The 16,531-nt window shown below is 42.4% G+C and overlaps 2 protein-coding genes across 3 annotated transcripts; both read right to left on the bottom strand.

The window, feature by feature from the left end:
• Window positions 1-655: 655 nt before the first annotated feature.
• Window positions 656-7,427, bottom strand: fam76b (family with sequence similarity 76 member B). The gene is made up of 10 exons (XM_041952168.1): window positions 6,930-7,427; window positions 5,548-5,612; window positions 5,374-5,428; window positions 3,833-3,988; window positions 3,560-3,744; window positions 3,359-3,409; window positions 3,176-3,253; window positions 2,927-3,062; window positions 2,719-2,820; window positions 656-1,792 (listed from the first exon to the last, which is right to left on the bottom strand). The coding sequence occupies exons 1-10, from the start codon at window positions 7,014-7,016 to the stop codon at window positions 1,703-1,705; spliced, it is 1,005 nt and encodes a 334-aa protein (XP_041808102.1). The 5' UTR covers window positions 7,017-7,427; the 3' UTR covers window positions 656-1,702.
• A 642-nt stretch (window positions 7,428-8,069) lies between these two features.
• mtmr2 (myotubularin related protein 2) lies at window positions 8,070-15,400 on the bottom strand. 2 transcript variants are annotated; one of them, XM_041951906.1, is made up of 16 exons: window positions 15,168-15,400; window positions 13,928-14,030; window positions 13,806-13,829; window positions 13,593-13,659; window positions 13,348-13,442; window positions 13,170-13,274; window positions 12,795-12,899; window positions 12,621-12,704; window positions 12,006-12,155; window positions 11,728-11,916; window positions 11,446-11,631; window positions 11,139-11,345; window positions 10,937-11,029; window positions 10,745-10,858; window positions 10,097-10,273; window positions 8,070-9,989 (listed from the first exon to the last, which is right to left on the bottom strand). In XM_041951906.1, the coding sequence occupies exons 1-16, from the start codon at window positions 15,245-15,247 to the stop codon at window positions 9,825-9,827; spliced, it is 1,944 nt and encodes a 647-aa protein (XP_041807840.1). In that variant the 5' UTR covers window positions 15,248-15,400; the 3' UTR covers window positions 8,070-9,824. The 2 variants fall into 2 exon arrangements, with proteins under 2 accessions (XP_041807840.1, XP_041807842.1); XM_041951908.1 differs by having other exon boundaries at window positions 13,593-13,656.
• Between the last annotated feature and the right edge of the window lie 1,131 nt (window positions 15,401-16,531).

The following is a 16,531-nucleotide window of genomic DNA, read 5'->3' as shown; positions in this document are numbered from 1 at the left end:
CTGCTCAATTAATTATAGATTAAGGTTTTGTTTATTATTAGATTATTTGTCTTTAAACCAACACTTAATGCATGTGGTTACTGTCTGCACCCTTGTCTGGAGATGCACTGAAAACCTCTCTCATGCATTGCAGACTTCTGAGGACCGAGCATGTCTGTGCTTGCTGTGACTTTTCTTATCTTGCTCAACCACAGCAGTGCTTCGTGGAAATATGTCAGTCAGCACGACATTTTCCCCACCTTGTACATAGAAACTCTGTAAAACTAATTGATTCCAAGGATTGTGCTTTTATTCTTGTGAAAAGTAGCGATCACATTTTATTAATCTTATATAAGAAATCTCAAGTATTTAACCCCAACTCTTTAATTAACCTCCTTAGACTGAAGAGTGGACCCAATAAAATTACCGGACCTTTACAAGCCACAATCCACTCCACTTTCCCTTAGCGAACATGTTTCAGTATGAATCCCCATCTGACTTTTATCAAGGTGGAAACATCTTTCGTCCACATGACAGGATGCAGTGGAAGTGTATTCAGTGGAATTTTTAGCATCTTTCTACTAAACTTTACACTATTATTATAATCTTAACTGTAGAGAAACTCAATGTTTAAAAAGTGACAACAGCTATATGGTCAATAAAAACAAACATACAGTAACAGTTTAGCCAGTTTTAATAGTTTTAAAACACTTGGTTTGGAAAAAAGTACAAAAGTGAACCTGGACGCCACAGTATGAAACCAGCCCAATAATGCAAGGTGACAGGTGTGTTCCTTTAAAAAGCATCTTCTACAGACATGTTAATTTCAACTGGCCTTACCATACACATACTTTACTCACTAAAACAGATACAAGCAATAGTTTAAATACAATGGCTGACCCCAGTAATACATTTACAAGTGATTCTTAAAAAACTAATTAAAAGGAGGGAGAGGGGGGGAGAGGAGTCTGACCACAATGCCAACCGGTGTCTGGCAGTAACATCATGCAGTATTGCAATCGTTCCACTAAAGAGAAACAGCAAAGCACTACAGCTGTCACACAGTGAGAAAGAGGGCAGCCGAGAGGTGTCTCTCTATCAGACAGCCTTTCAAAGTGTTCACTGGTTGATTGATGAATTGTTACTGAGAGTTCTCTGCTGTTGAGCAGCAGCTCAGTGGTCTCCCTTCCCACGTTTGCATACATTGTAAAGTTGCGCAGGGTCTCCATTGAGGAGAACTTGTCTTCCACAATCAATTTAGAAAAATATAACTAATTGCTATTGAAGAAAACCCCAAAACGTGGGATATTCTCTTAGTATGTTGTGAGGAAATAAAAAAGCTAAGAAATACAGTCGAATAAATAAATTGCATGACATCCATAAAAATGAAGTGGATACACTGAGTCGACAGAATGCTATCCACATATGCACACCATGCTTTTTGTTTTGGCCCGGCAGTGTTAAAAATGAGGGCTCCATCCTCCATCCAAAGCCACGTCCTATGATCCAGTGGAAAAGTTGCCATAAAATATCTAAAATATGTTGACATTTAGAGAACAGCTTCTTTGATTCAACAATTGATTCCCATGTACAACATGGTCTCTGGCTTTACCAATTAAGAAACAATCGATGTTGATGGCAATGAGGAAACACAGGAGGGAGACTTTCACAGTGTTACAGCAATGAAGCCGCTCTGTGTCGTTACCCGCTGGCCGGCCTATTGTTAGGGCAGCAGCAGTGAACTTCCTGTCCGGTCAAACTTTTTTCCTTTAGAGAGGGCAGCCACCTGTTTCATCAGCTCCCGGTTCTTGGCCTGTGGAAACAAATGAGTTGCTGTGTTAGAAATTAGATGCATAGTTCTGAACTTTTGTGGGAGCGTTTGTGCTTGATCGTGATTTTAAATGGCAGCAAACACACCAGCTGGCTTCAGAACATTACAGTTTCACAGCACTGACTGTAATCGCTTACTGTACCCATCATTCATCCAACGCTGGGTGTTAAAGGCTACATAGGCTTCAACTGCTTAAACTGGACCCATAAAAACAACTTTTGGTGCATCGAACTGAAGGAGCCCACCAGCCAGAGTCACACTTATAAAGGAAATGGCTCAACTCGCGCACCCAATGTATCCATAACAACAGGCCACAAACTTACGCAACAAGTGACTCATACATGTATCACACTGGCACATATCTGGAACACAAGTGTGATATAGGATCAGATACAGAAAATATACTACTAATAATACAACATGTACGAATAAAGGTTTTATTTAAAACAAGAACTAAAGGAATTGAAATTTAGGTGGGACTAGTTTTTATTATTTCTACTGGGCTTTTGACAAGAAGCTGGTATTTAAGCTGGCGTGAGTGAACATCAGAAATGGGCAGGGCACTAAAATTAAAGCCGTGCTTTAGTAATGACTGTATCACCATCTGCACACGAGAATATTTGGACTTTTTAAGCGTTAACCTTCTTCAAACCCATCCAACCTCTTATAACATATAAAGTATATATCAACTTATTAATCAACACAGCAAATTGCCATTAATAACTGATGCAGTGAATACAGTGTGTGTGTTTTGAGGGTTTCTTTTAACAGCACCTGATAGCTGTAGGATGTTTCATGGTGGTGGAAAAAGGAAAAAAAGAAAAAGAAAGAAGAAAAAACACAAAAACCTTTTCACAAAATATTCCAAGAGCATTTATGCTACATGGTGTGCTGGTGTATTTCCCTACCTGCTGTTGCTCCATAGCCTCTTTGTGCGATTTCTCCATTTGGTTCATCTTCACCCTCATATTGGACTCCTGGTACTGAAAGTCTGCTTTCAGCTCTGTGAGCTGGAGGGGAATTTAATGATCAATACGTCAAACAAATGCAAGCAAAAGACAGTGACGCAGCATTGGTTCATTAGCACTGGAGGTCAGGCAAGGCTGACAAACTTACCTTTCGGTCCTTCTCTAGAATGGTTTGATCCCTCTGCTGCAGAAGTCTCTTGAGTGACATCACTTCCTCTTTCAGCTGGCTGATGAGAATGAAGTTGTCTGTTCCTCCAGAATCCATCGACTGGGTGATGGAACTACTGATGGGCGAGAGGGGAGAGCATGAGGCCAGTCCCGAGATGGGCGAGTCAATGTGTGGAAGAAAAATTTAGACACTTGATGTTTTCCCAAACAATTACTACACTTGTCGTACCTGTCCCCGTTGGATGGCTTCATCTCCAGTTTTGGTTTCTTCTTTGGAGTCTCCTTCTGGATTGAAGACGATTTATGGCTGCACAGAAAATCAAAATGGCAATGTACAACTTGGTTCTAAAAATTCAATCAAGACGTTGTCTTCTGTGTATTACTCAGTTCCAAATGAGGAGGAGCATTTTACCTCTGCTTCCACAGTCCCTGCTCCTGCTCGGGACTCAAGCTCCCACTTAGTCTGCAAAAGATAAGTTGACAGTGAGTTGGTCAGATCCAATTTTCTCCTTTTCGTTACCGTATAATGGCATAAAACACACACAAATAGTTTTACTCTTCTGTCAAAAATCAACAGTCTGGCTGAGTGGCACGGGCACAACAGATGACATACTTGTGATGAGAACTGCTGTGTCTGTGTTGGTGATGGTGGTGATGATGGTGAGGTCTGGAGTGGTGGTCTTTCTCGTTCAGGGATGAAGAGTTGGAGGAGCCGAAGCCCTTCCTCTGCTCCTTGGTCTTCTGCAGGACACGGCGGTAGGACAGGGTACAGAGCCAGCACAGCAGCTTCCCGTCCACCTTTAAGACAGGTAAGAGGCAGGAGTTCATAAAACTCGTTGTAACACACTCACTGTCAAATTAAACTGAATGTGTGTAAAGTTCGTACCTTTCTCCTGCCCTCCTCCTTGCGGTCAAAGGCGCATTGCTGTTTGCACTGCTCACAGGTCTGTGGAGGTCCATATTTCTTCTCTGAGTTAGTACAGCGCTGGCACTTTGTCCCGATAAAAGCTGCAATGATGTTACAGTACTGGCAGGGTTTGGGCTGTAAAGACAGACAAAAGACAAAAGACCCATGAATTGTGTGAAAAGGTTCCCTCTATAACAGGCATCTCAAACCGGTTCCATAAAGGGCCGCGTGGCTGCAGGTTTTCATTCCAACCCAGGAGGAGCACATCAGGCCAACCAATCAACATCAAGGGATCACTTAGTTATCAGCTGAAGACTGAGATCAGCGGATTAATTGATTCCAGCCTGGTGTGTTCCTCCTTGGTTGGAATGAAAACTTGCAGCCACGCGGCCCTTTATGGAACCGGTTTGAGATGCCTGCTCTATACCTTTTCAAGTGCCTAGATTTCCTGCAGCAATCACTGTCATCAGGCTCATAACTACTCCACACAAACTGGGTATTTCAAGTAAAAATGTCCTGTTAGCAAGGTTAGCACCACAAAAAAAAAAAAAAAAAAAAAAAAAAAAATCCCACAAGGAGATAAAGGTGCACACTCTGTCATCATGCCCCCAAAACTCAGTTTTCCCTGTCTATGTGTCAGCACTGCAAACGGAGTTTCTGAATAACTTTATCCTGGGTTTTCCAAAAGATTCATTTTCAGTGACCTAAAACTGTGTTTGTGCATGGACGAAAGGCCAAAATGCATAGGAAGGGCTCTGTTTTGTCATCAGTCAGGCCACCTGTACCAAGTTTGGGCACAGGATTGAGTTTACTAGCCAGGTTCATATGCTTTTCTAAGCAGTTTGTGGTAACATTTGTAATGTTTTCTAATTGTGATGAATTGTGAATTGGAAATCTGTACTGAAGAGGAGGGGGAGAGCCCAGCAGGCATAAATTCAACAATTCATCCTAAGGGGAAGAGTTTATTAATAGTTTCTCACCTTGAAATATTGTTGACATTTGCTTTGTTTCAAATATTTGCTCTATTCTTATTACGATCAGGTTTCAGTTCCTGCTTGTTTACTCCATGCAGTGGTTTAGCCCAATTACTGTGGGGTCAGGAGGGGTATATAAAGTCACTTAGACACTGACTGTGGTTTAGAGTTGTTGATAGTAGCAGCTTGCTGCAAGGTCGTAGTATTTCAGTGTTTCCCCCCTATTTTCTCCTTGTTAAATGTCCAGGGACTTTTGTTTTTCTCCTTGTTTTGTTGTCATTTTTGGTTAATAAAACTACCACCTTGCCTGCACAGATTTCTGCTTCCTGAGCCATTCTTCAACCCATCGTTTTTGTTACTCACCTCGAGTGCCACACAGCCACACTAAAATCCCTCATCTATGTAGAATTACTACCAGAAAGTGCTACAATGTGACGTTAAACAAATGTACAGCAAGTGCAACCTGAATCAATCAGCTGCAGTTAAACAGAGCTGAAGTTAAAGGTGCGTCAGGGTAAAAATAAACAGGAAAAACTTGTTACTCACTGTTCCAAACTGTTTGACATTCTGGGCACATTTCTTGCAGATTGTGTTGGTTTTGCTGCGAACAATAAACAGCGGTTTACATCCAAAACAAATGACATGAAATGAAAGAGAAAAAGATTTTCTATAGTAGCATGAATAAAAGCTGGAATTCATCTGTGGGTGCACATATCTCACCTCTCCTGCTGAAACTCAGATCTGCAGTATGTGCACTTCACTATTGGATGTGCGATGCGACACTCCTGTGGTGACAAAGCAAAGGAATGCCAATGTTCTCATGAGCGTCTGTTGGCAAAGGCTGACAAATAAATTGTGCAATGGACACATTTGCAAAACAAGACTGCCTCACAAGTTGCTGTGCATATCAGCACAACCTGATGCTTACTGTGGAACATCACTTGGCTACAACATCTGTGGAAATACCAACACATGACTATTTGGGTGTATGCAAAAAGTAAAGACTACCATGCGGTGTAACTGCTGTTGTTAAGCCAACCCAACACATTATCACACTCAGGCTGGGCAGTGTGGGAAAAATAAGCACCATTAACTTGAACCAACTGTGACTTTACTGCCATTCTCTTAGGGATGAAACTACCGATTATTGTCATGCTGATTAATCTTTTGAGTATTTTCTCTATTTATCGATTAGTTGTTTGGTCTATAAAATGCCAAATACCAAGATGACATCCTCACATGACTTCTTTTGTCAACAACCCAAATAAATTTAAGTTTACTGTCATAGAGGGATGAAGAACCAGAAAATAGTCACATGTAAGATGCTGGAATGAGGGGAAAAAATACAACAAAACAAAACACGATTAAGCGACTATCAAAATAGATATAGATTAATTTAATAGTTTTCAAATTATCAAATGATCTTTGCAGTGTTACAATCTCGGAAAGTTTAAAATCCTGGATGGAGAGTCCCATTGTAATTGCATTAGCGTTCATGAGCTGATCCTGGACTGAAGTTCTCTGAATATTCAGAGAGAAAATTCTCCTCAGTGACGGAAGGAGGCTTACAGAGTGATCACACTGTACCAAAAATATAAATAAATAAATAAAACACATGAATCGGCGTTGGCTGACAGTAAAGGGAAAAAAAGGTGGGAACAGAAGGCTTGTTAGAGGACCAAGGCTCCCAGACTGGCCCCCTCTGTCTGTTCCTTAGCTGCAACGCTACACTGTTCAATTCTTCATCTGAGGCTCCGTGAGAGCAACAAGTTGGCCAGCAAGCACATTAACGGCAATTATTTCAGTGGCTCACGAGTTAATACTCAGCAGGTGAAGACGCGGTATGAACGCACACTGTTCTTTAATGAACAGCATGGTCGTGTGGTCTGATCTAAACAGGACTAATGTTGTTATTAGTTTTATTAGCGTGTCCACGCTGAGAAGATAAACGCTTGTTACATAACCTGAGCATAACTTGCTGTAACAGCATCACGTCCAGACGGCAACAACACACGCACACTTCCACACTCCTTCAGCTCGGGACTATTTGTGTGTTGTTTGCAGCCATCCTCGATCTCACACACACGCACACATCCAAATACCTTGCACAGCTGCTGGCCCTGCGACAGCTCCTCGAAGGGGTACCGCTGGTTACACTTCGTACAGGCGTACAGAGCCGACGTTGCCATTCTCGCCCAACTAATGTCACCGAGCTAGAAGAGGTTAGCGGAGTCCAGCTGCAAACTGAACGGATTAACGGCGCGATGTCCTTTATAGCCGCGTGCTAATTGAGAACTAAAATACACACACACACTGTGTTGGCATCCAGCGTTAGCTAACGTTAGCTAGCTCGGCTAGGTAGGGCAAAACAGAAATAGCTTAGCTGGAGGGAGAAGGCGAAGAACAATAAACTCCAAATGTCTGTGATCTTTCGCCGCTCGCACGTTAGCCTGTCAGACTGACTTGTGGTCAATCGTTAGTTACGCGGCGACATAAGCAAGCCGTTCATATGGATCTGGCTATTTATATTAAGTTTCCACTGTTCTCGCCAAGAAAGGTATTTTCCTGTTTTCCTTCTCTCTGTTCATATCGACGCCGTCGTCGTCATGTAACCGGAAGTGGCTGAGGGCTCCAGAAGAAGAAAGGAAACCTATCGCGACACAACGTCCGTCCGCGGGATTCACATTTTGAAATGCGCGGAACCAATCACATGTCTGCATTCATCCACCACAGCTCCACATCGTGAATTATCATGTTATTAACTTGCTTGGTTTTAACTAGTTTGCTCACTAAAGTTACGAATATAACAACTGAAAGTTTTGTCATACAAGCGCTGAACACGAATGTCATTATTCCACCCCGCCGGCCTAGTTTGCGCCTTTTTCTGTGTAATTATTGAGTCGTTAATGTAAGGTTACACCCTTACCCCGCTAAGTATGCTAAATCTCTACAAATGTTTATTCCCTGTCATGATGGACCTCAGTCTGCATAGGTAGTACAACACCCAGCCATGCTTCAGTATTGTCACTAAGGTCCTGGGGCCCTAGATTTTCATGATTTGTGAAAGTCACAAGCTAGATAATACATTTGCAACATCTCAAACGTCTTCATGTGACGCCTTCAAATCAGTTGCTTGTTAATCATAAAAACATGCCCAGGACTACAGATAGTAATAGCGTTTCCACCAAAAACCCTTTTAACACAATACAAAGAGCCCAAAAAGTTGACGACATAGTATCAGCACTTTTATTAATCAAACATTCTGATATTTGACAGTACAGTTTGATTTTGCTGCTGCCTGCAGTCGATCAGTTTCTGAAAACCAACTTCTGAATCAATGAAGTGCATACAGCGCTGCAGCATCGCTTAAACCATGTGGCAAACTCCTCATACTTTAGTAGCTGTGCATTTTATAAGTAATTCAATAAAAGTGGCAATACAAATTCATTTTAACAGGCATCAAAAGTTGCGGGAATAATAAGTCTGTTAATGGGTAAATGATGCCTTCAAGCCAATTTAAAGCTAGTCATCTAATATTTATGAGTGAAACAGCTTGAACATGACTATGCTAATGTTTTCAGAGCCATTACAGTCTAATATTACTCTCCAGCACAGTCACACTGTAAATTTCAGACTTCTAACTCACCTTCACCCTTTTTCCATTCATAATAAAAGGCACTCTTTTTCTCATATACTACGGCGAGACCATATTCATGATCAGAGTTAATGAATGTATTGTCCTTGGGGTTCTGCTAAAGTTTGAAACCCTGATTGCTCAAACCAAGAAGCAGACTGGAGGGTTTCGTGTTCACACCGCGCTGATGTGACAAACCATACTGACTCCTTTAAAGTTTATTGCAGAGGAAAGGCTAACTAACACTGTACTTACGATTTAACTTAGCATTTAAAGACTGTGCACGCTTTTCTTTTGTTATTCTCCCAATCAGTCACTCAGAGCAAGGCACGGATGTTCATTCAGATTCACTAAACCAAAAAAAAAACAAAACCTAAAGACCCAAAGCAAATTATTAGTCGTTACACATTCTGCTGCCTCTAAATCTTGGCTGATACTGGCTTTGAAAAGCATCTGTAAGAAATGTTCACAACTAAAATAGTTTGAGTACACGGTTATTAACTGGGACAAATGAACTGTTGCATATTCTGTGTGGCTTATTAATATTGCATGAGGACAATCGCTAATCAATTTATGACATGAGACAAGAGTTTGTGAGCCATAAATACAAGTCTGGACTAGAAGCATAATAAATAACGATAACTAGTTAGAAAAATGAAACTTACAAAACTTTACTCGCTCAAGGAGAGGAATGCTATACATGACACATTATGTATTCATTAAAAAAAACCCAGATATTTGGTCACAACAATCTAAGAGCACTGACTTGTGAGGACAACCCACTGGCTGTTTGTTTTGGACTACTTTTTAACTATAAGAAGCTAACATTACAGCCCTTTAGCTACTACCGAGCCATTAAGTTGCTTTTAGTACTAAAGAGCTCTAAGTCTTTGCTGCAGCAGTGTCCATCTTCATAACTGCTTCAGCCGTATTGCTTTCAAATCAATATCTAACAAACAGAGTAGAGGAATGATGTGAGCGTTCCTATGAAGTGTATAAGGCATACATATTTTACCCGCGTAATATTTTAAGTGTACTTCAAACACTGATTGTAGGTCGGGTGATATGCTGAACAGTACTCACTGATCTGGTTACACGTCCTCTAAACTGTGGAGTACAATATGGCTGTAAAGCGTACTGAGACAGACACTTTTCTGTTGCATGCAGACTCATACATGACCTGTGAGAGATGCAAATACAGTGATCTGCTTAATCAGACTTTTGGTGGTAGTGTATGAACGCGTGTCACCCAAAGAGGCAGTTTGGTGCGCAGGTCCTTCGTGGCGCCAGGTGTGGCCTACTGATTACTGGTCTATGGCACCATCTCGCAGGATTGTGCGACCGCCGTGAAGGTTGAGTCGTGTCAAACGAAGGTCTGCACCGGCGTGATGGAGCGCGTTGGAGAGCCCGCCCGTTCGGAGGAAGAGGAGGCCGAGCGGTTGGTCACCTCTCGCTGTAGCTCGTCCACTCTCTTCTGCAGCTCAGCGCGCTTCGCCAGCAGCTCCTTGTAGCGCTGATGAACAGGTTCCTGGCCAAGAAAAAAAAAAAGCTCAAATTTAACGATGGTGCATCGTTTGCACACAATGGTGTGCAAACAGCTTCCTCTGACAAAACGCCGCCGTCAGGTCCTCATACCTGAGGTCTCATGCGAGGGTTCCAGCGGATGTAATAGCCAACCCAAAGCTCCAGGTGACGCAAGCTGACGGCCGGGAATAGCACGTGGTTGGAATAGTTCACATACAAAGGATTGGTAAACTCCTCCAGTTGGCTGTTTATGTAAGACCACAGCGACACTGTCCTCTTGGGAATCTCCTGTCAAAAAAAGGTGTAGTTGTAATGACACTGAATGCACGATAAACCTCCATACCAGCACTGGTGGAAGAAGTACTCACATCTTAGGTAAAAGTATCAAGACCACAGCGTAGAAATAATGTGTAAAAGTCTTGCATTCAAAATTTGATTTAATTAAAAGTATTAGCATCAAATGTCACTGAAAATCCAAAGGTAAATGTGGGCATTATGCAGAATGGTCCATTTCAGAACTATATTATATCATTACATTATAATTATCGATGCATTAATGTATTCATCACTTTAATGTTGCAGCTAGTAAAAGTGAGGCTCATTTTAATGACTTTCTATTCTGCTGGGTAGTTTGTGAATTTCCCCCAGGGATCAATAAACTTTTATCTTAATCTGCAAACTAACTAAAGTTATCAAATAAATGTGATGGAGTAAAAGTAGAAAGTCACTAAAAATGGAAACACTGCAATCATAACTTACTTCCTTCAACCTCTGCTGTTCGCTGTTGCACAGGAATGTCCCAAACAGGCAGCTGTACAGGTGGTCCAGGATGGTGACCAGGAAGTATTCGTTAAACTCAAATGCTGCGGGAAACTTCAATAAAAACAGCTTCATTAGTGTCCGTGTTATTCTGAAGAACTTGTCCACATATCAGTTCCACTCATTGCTTACCTGCCGAGTCAACTGCCAGACACAGTCGATGAACTGAATGAAAACAGGTGAGCGGTCGGCGTCCGTGTGGTTCTTATCGCCGTGGCCGATACGCTTAAAGAAGTGACAGAAGAAGAGACGACAATCAGTGGTGCATCTGGACGGGCCACCGAGCCTCATGTGGCTTCCAAAACCTAGAATGGTGCATGAAGGTTTTGTTTACCAGCTGGAAGCGGTGACCGAAGCTCAGCCACTCTTTCTCAAGCAGCACCTCGAAGCCACGAATGGTGCGGTAGTAGCCGTCCAGCATGAGCATGGCCAAGGAGGTGAGCTGGCCCGTGCGGTCCCAACCGTCGCTACAGTGCACCACCACCGAGGTTTTCCCGGACTCCACCTTGTCTGCGATCCGCAGTGCTCCCGCCAGGATCAGCTACGAACGCACAATCACACAGAAAATGCAGTCGTTTTTTGTTTTTTTAGCCTCGTTCTTCTTCTAGTCCGCAACGACAGCCATGCGTCATCGTGCTCACCTTGATGTGCTCAAGCCAGTGAGTGGACTCCAGATTGGAGAGCCAGTGGGAGTCCTCGATGTTGGGGTAGACCACGTCCTTCAGCTTGCGGAGGGACTCTCTCATCACGTGGATGTTGTGAATATCCAAGAACACCAGCTCAGCGTTTTGATACGCATCCTCACTTTCATAACCACCCCCTTTCATCTGAAGGAAAACAAACAAGTGGAGACAGGGTGGGTGTTAAGATGGTTCATCCACTGGCTCGAACCTCATTCCCTTGAATGCTATATTAAGATAAACCTTGTTGGCAGCGGCGTTGACACTGGGCCTGGCATCGAAAATGAAGAGTTTGTGGGACTGAGCATTAGCATCCATGATGGCCTGGAGATACTTCTCATCCTCTTTGCTGCGCTTCCCGTTTACTCCGACCATGGGCTGGCTGCAGCGCGTCACCGTCGCCTGGCTCTCTGGGTGGATCCATGACAGCACCTGCACAGAGAGGAACAGGACATGACCACGGGCAGCCCGGCAAACCAGCTGCACAGGAGAGGACGACTGGATTCGTGCTGAAGACTCACAGGTATCCTTCCCTTCGCTCGGAAGGCAGCCACTCTCTTCAGCTCTTCGTCCGGTATGTTGACCGGCACCGCCAGAGTGGATGGGTAGGTGTCACAAACCTCGTAGTGATCATTTACTTTTGTTATCCTCCAGCTTTCATTGGGTATACCCTTTAAAATACAGACAAGCGCCCAATGAAACAAGCTTTCTTTAGCATTACGCCAAACAGTTGGACAGTGCAAGAAAACTATAAAAGAGGGAAGACCCTCATGTTATAAAACCAATGCTCAAATGCTCTGCTTGGTGCCGGAGTTTGGTGCCAGTTCTATGGAAGCCTATGGGAGATGCATGAGAGGCACACTAAAACCCAAAATATCTACATCGTATGACTTTGAGGAAGAAACGCCTCAATCAAATGAAAGAAAACATTTGAGAGAATAACTACTGGCTGATTTTCCCAAATAAATGCATGTGTTTACCTGCTGTTGGTCTCCAAACAGTTTCCAAACATTCTTATAGCGAGGCAAACTAAATTATTTTTTAAAAAGTTATGAGTGAATGTCCCTTGAAAATATTGAGTTTAGGAAACATAAATATTGAATTGTATTGCTTTGGACCGTGTCAGTTTCAAATACCTGTCTTTTGTACTCCGAGAGGGCGTCGTACACTTTCCATCCGTTTTCAGGAAAGACTTGCCCATATTCAAAGGCAAAGATTTGCTACAGAGAGCGGGAGAGACGTTCGTCATTCGGCAGACAGTGCAGAGCAGAGCTACAGTGTCTGAGACAGCGTGGCTGAAAATCACTCACCAGCCCGTTGGAAACAGGAAACGCGAATTTCATCAGCACTTCGAAAATGGACTTCCTGAGTGTGTCCTCCATTTGTTTGTGCGCAAACCGAAGGTTCCGCATATCCTGCACAGAGACGGAGCAGCAGGTCATGGTCAGGCTCAGGGGTCAACAGCAGTATGCAAAACATGAAAGTAAAGACACAGTATGGAGCATGTTCATAGGCTCACTCTCGCTTAGTGATAGATTTCTGACAGTGTTGTTTACCCGGCAGGGATGAGCGTCAGCCTGTGCACTCTATAACTGTCGTGTACTGTGCATCTGTAAGCTGTTAATATCTGACTTGCCATATAAAACGCATGCAGTTATTCCAGATCATTTCCAGGTATTACTCACCTTGCACACCAGCCCGTAGGACACGTCACCGCGGCTTGATGCACTTCCAATCTTTTCCACACGACTCACCACCCCAAGAGGCAGGTCCAGCACAAATGCTGGCTCCTAGAAACCAAACACCACATTTAGGATTCCTTTGATAAACTTACAGTGCTTTTAGAAAATTCACTGAGCGTACCCTGTCCATGCACTTGAAGAAGAGTCTGTAGTTAGTAACTGTCACTGTTCCCCTCAGAGCTCCAATGAAAGGACAGAAGTAGGTGACATCTTGAGCTGTGGATTAGAAGAAAAAAAACATGATTTAAACAAAGTGGAGGAAACATTAGAAACTGTTTTAATATGGAAATGAGCTGCTCTGCCTGCACACTAATGCGAGCAAGCCGTTTTGATTTGAGCTGTGATTGCAGCAAAGATGGAACCTACCCAAGTCTTGCACCGTTTCATTTGGAAGTAACTGTGGTTCCTCTTTGTCTGAATCTCTCAGTGCCTGCTGGGAAACATGACATACATTTTATACCTGAATACGGAGCTGCTCTTTTGACCTGAACCATTGAAACTTGCTAAGGTGATCATCATAAAGCATTACTCAAAGCCACATGCCGGGTAGTGTGTAATTCATGAGATGGCGTACGGTACCTTGGCAAGAGTTTTGGGTTTGACCTGAAGGGCGCAGAAAAGAGGAGAGTCATGCATCAGTCATTATCATGACTAATTAATGAAGCTGCAGGATCTCAGCGAGCTACATGCAGGCTACTAACCCTGAGCTCTGGGGAGAGCTCTGCAGAGGTGGTGACAGAGTCAGAGGACATCGCTGAGGGTGGCTTGGCCTGGGCGGACCGGTCAGAGCGAGAGGTGGAAGTACTGGTGAGAGATTGAGAGAAATGTTGAGAGGAAATACTTAGCTCGAGTAGGTTGCAACGGCAGCCATTTCTCACCTCATTTTACATTGTTATATGCTGAGTAGCAACATTTTATTAGCTGTTAGTCAGACTAAGTATGCAGACTGGTGCTTTATTGATTGATTATCTGTTAATTGGCTGGAAATTAATCATCAACAATTATGATATTTAATTGTGTGAGTCATTGATCAAGCAACAATGCCAAGCATTATCTGGTCCCAGCTCCTCAAAGAGGAGGAACTGCAGCTTTTCCCTGGTTCCGAACTTTTTAAATTGAATATTCATCATTTTCTGATGTTTTTTTTTTTTTTTTTAGGCCAAACGTTTAATTTAGTGATTGAAACACAATCAATACCTCAGTCGATCATCTTGCGGCTGTCAGGCTTAGATACAGCCAGATACAGGGTGGTTGAGTGTGCAAAAACATTAGAGCTGCAACAACTAATCGATTAGTTGTCCACCGTTACATTAATCAGCAACTGTTCTGATACTTGATTACTTGATATGAGTAATTTTTAAGAAAAGAACGGTGAAAATTCTCTGATTCCAGCCTCTTAAATGTGAATATTGCTAGTTTCTTCAATCCTATTTGACAGTAAGTTGATTATCTTTGAGTTGTAGACAAAACAAAGACATTTGAAGACGTCACCTTGGGCTTGACCTTTTTCTGACATTTTATCGACCAAACAACCAACCGATCAATCGAGAAAATAATCGACAGATTTATCAGCAAATTATAATCGTTAGTTGCAGCCCTAAAATACACATTATTCTGAGGGGACATTTTCTTAATTTTTCTCATGTCACAGCGTTAATAATACTTCCACCCTTTGGTTAAAAGGGATAATAGCCGAGACTGTCCAGAGCCATTAAGTTAAACGGTGCCCTACTTTACTGTCACCATCAGTGGTCGCTTCATGGCAGTTTGTTCACCAGATTACATCATTTGAGGTTTAACAGTCACTTCTGAAGGCTTAGAAAACCGTCCTTAAGATTAGACATGTTACCTTAAATCGTAATGCGTAAATATACAGCCTTCTGTTAGTTTGAAAACTTTTAGCTAGCTTAAAAAGCGATGTGTTGTGGTGGGTTTGGCTACCTGGACAATGAATCGACACTTGGCTGTCGGGAAGAGGAGCGCTTCGAGCCCAGACTGTCGACGCTCCCGCTCTTCTCCATGTTCTCCTGCTTCAAGTGTTTGGATAACCCGCAGCATGCGATGGAGACCCGTGTCTCCACTGAAGAATGTCTTTAATTCCCCCGTCGGAGTCCTGTAAGTCCCCGAACACAAAAGGAAGCTGCCATCTTTTCCCAGCAGCCTCCCAATCCCCAATCCCTGTCACAAGGAAGCGATTGTCGGTAAGGGCGCCCCCTGCCGGATGCCTCTAATACCGACTCATCGCGTGCTGCCTTCATGGAGCTTTGTATGTTTTGGTGCCTACCTATTTGCAATGAAACAGTCGTTACAGAATGTTTGCTGTGTGTAAAGTTTAAAAAGGAAAACCACGGAGCCTCATCTCTGTAGCCTCACATTGTGCTTCTATTTACGTACTTACTGCTGGACTAATTAAAGAAGACCACATTCACTGCACCATTCTTTAATGGTGCTTCAATCTGCGCTTATCCTAAACATATTCTTCTCTATCATATCTTCTGTTAAAGGTTGAATATGAAAATCTGAACATTTAAAAAGTCTATTCTAGCATTTCCAATGATAAAGAATGTCATTAAAGTTAATTGTTAAAATCAGTTCAGTCTCTGCCGGCAGAGATTTGCAACACTGCAGCGATGGTAATTTAAACTCTTGAAAGCCTACCTGTTTGCAAAGACCTATGTTCTTGGTTAATTCTGATATCCCTGGCCTATTATTTTCTGTTCTTGGGTTTTGTTTTGTCCCTCCATTTGTCTAAATCAATCTTGGGTCTCTTGAAAGACACTATAAAAACCGATGTTATTATTACTATAATGAATCATAGTCATGTTGGAATATACAGATATTTATTGTACTTCTGCATCAGGTTATGATGGTAATTACATATGCACAACGGCTATTAGATGATGGCTTATTCTGTGTATATGTAAAAGAGTGGCTGTTCATAAGCATCTATGTTGTTGTGTTGGGAAATTAATCTGACATAAAAGGTTGATGTATATGCACTTCAGGTGAAAACTGCCCAAACACATACACAAATATGTGCCAGGAAATACAAGGAACAACCTGTTTTTAGAATGTGAACGTTGTCATCTGCAACAGTCCCGTTCATATTTTTCATATATTTACATTAACATATAAAACCCTTTCTCTTACAACTGATCTCGAAGATCCTGCTTGGTATAAACTATGCAATACACAAATTCCCAGACAAGATCAAATTAAGAAAAAGGTTGAATACTTTGAAAACAAAGCTGTGAACAGATCTCTCTGGCATCAAATTTTCTCAAAAAATCCCTGCAAGCATATTT

The sequence above is a fragment of the Chelmon rostratus genome, chromosome 14 (genome assembly GCF_017976325.1).
Source record: "Chelmon rostratus isolate fCheRos1 chromosome 14, fCheRos1.pri, whole genome shotgun sequence".
Taxonomy (NCBI): Eukaryota; Metazoa; Chordata; class Actinopteri; order Chaetodontiformes; family Chaetodontidae; genus Chelmon; species Chelmon rostratus.
The sequence above is the reverse complement of the archived record's forward strand: the minus strand, read 5'-3'. Positions and strand labels throughout refer to the sequence as shown.

Bases quoted from the DNA above. Each gene is read 5' to 3' on its own strand.
- mtmr2 (XM_041951906.1), bottom strand. From the start codon at position 15,247: ATGGAGAAGAGCGGGAGCGTCGACAGTCTGGGCTCGAAGCGCTCCTCT. The intron at 11,632-11,727 runs GTTTATCTTAAT...GTTTTCCTTCAG, and splicing joins TCAACGCCGCTGCCAACAAG to ATGAAAGGGGGTGGTTATGA. The intron at 9,990-10,096 runs GTATGAGGACCT...TTTCTTGGCCAG, and splicing joins ACCCTCGCATGAGACCTCAG to GAACCTGTTCATCAGCGCTA.
- fam76b (XM_041952168.1), bottom strand. From the start codon at position 7,016: ATGGCAACGTCGGCTCTGTACGCCTGTACGAAGTGTAACCAGCGGTAC. The intron at 5,429-5,547 runs GTGAGATATGTG...TATTGTTCGCAG, and splicing joins TCTGAGTTTCAGCAGGAGAG to CAAAACCAACACAATCTGCA. The intron at 3,410-3,559 runs GTATGTCATCTG...TATCTTTTGCAG, and splicing joins CACAGCAGTTCTCATCACAA to ACTAAGTGGGAGCTTGAGTC.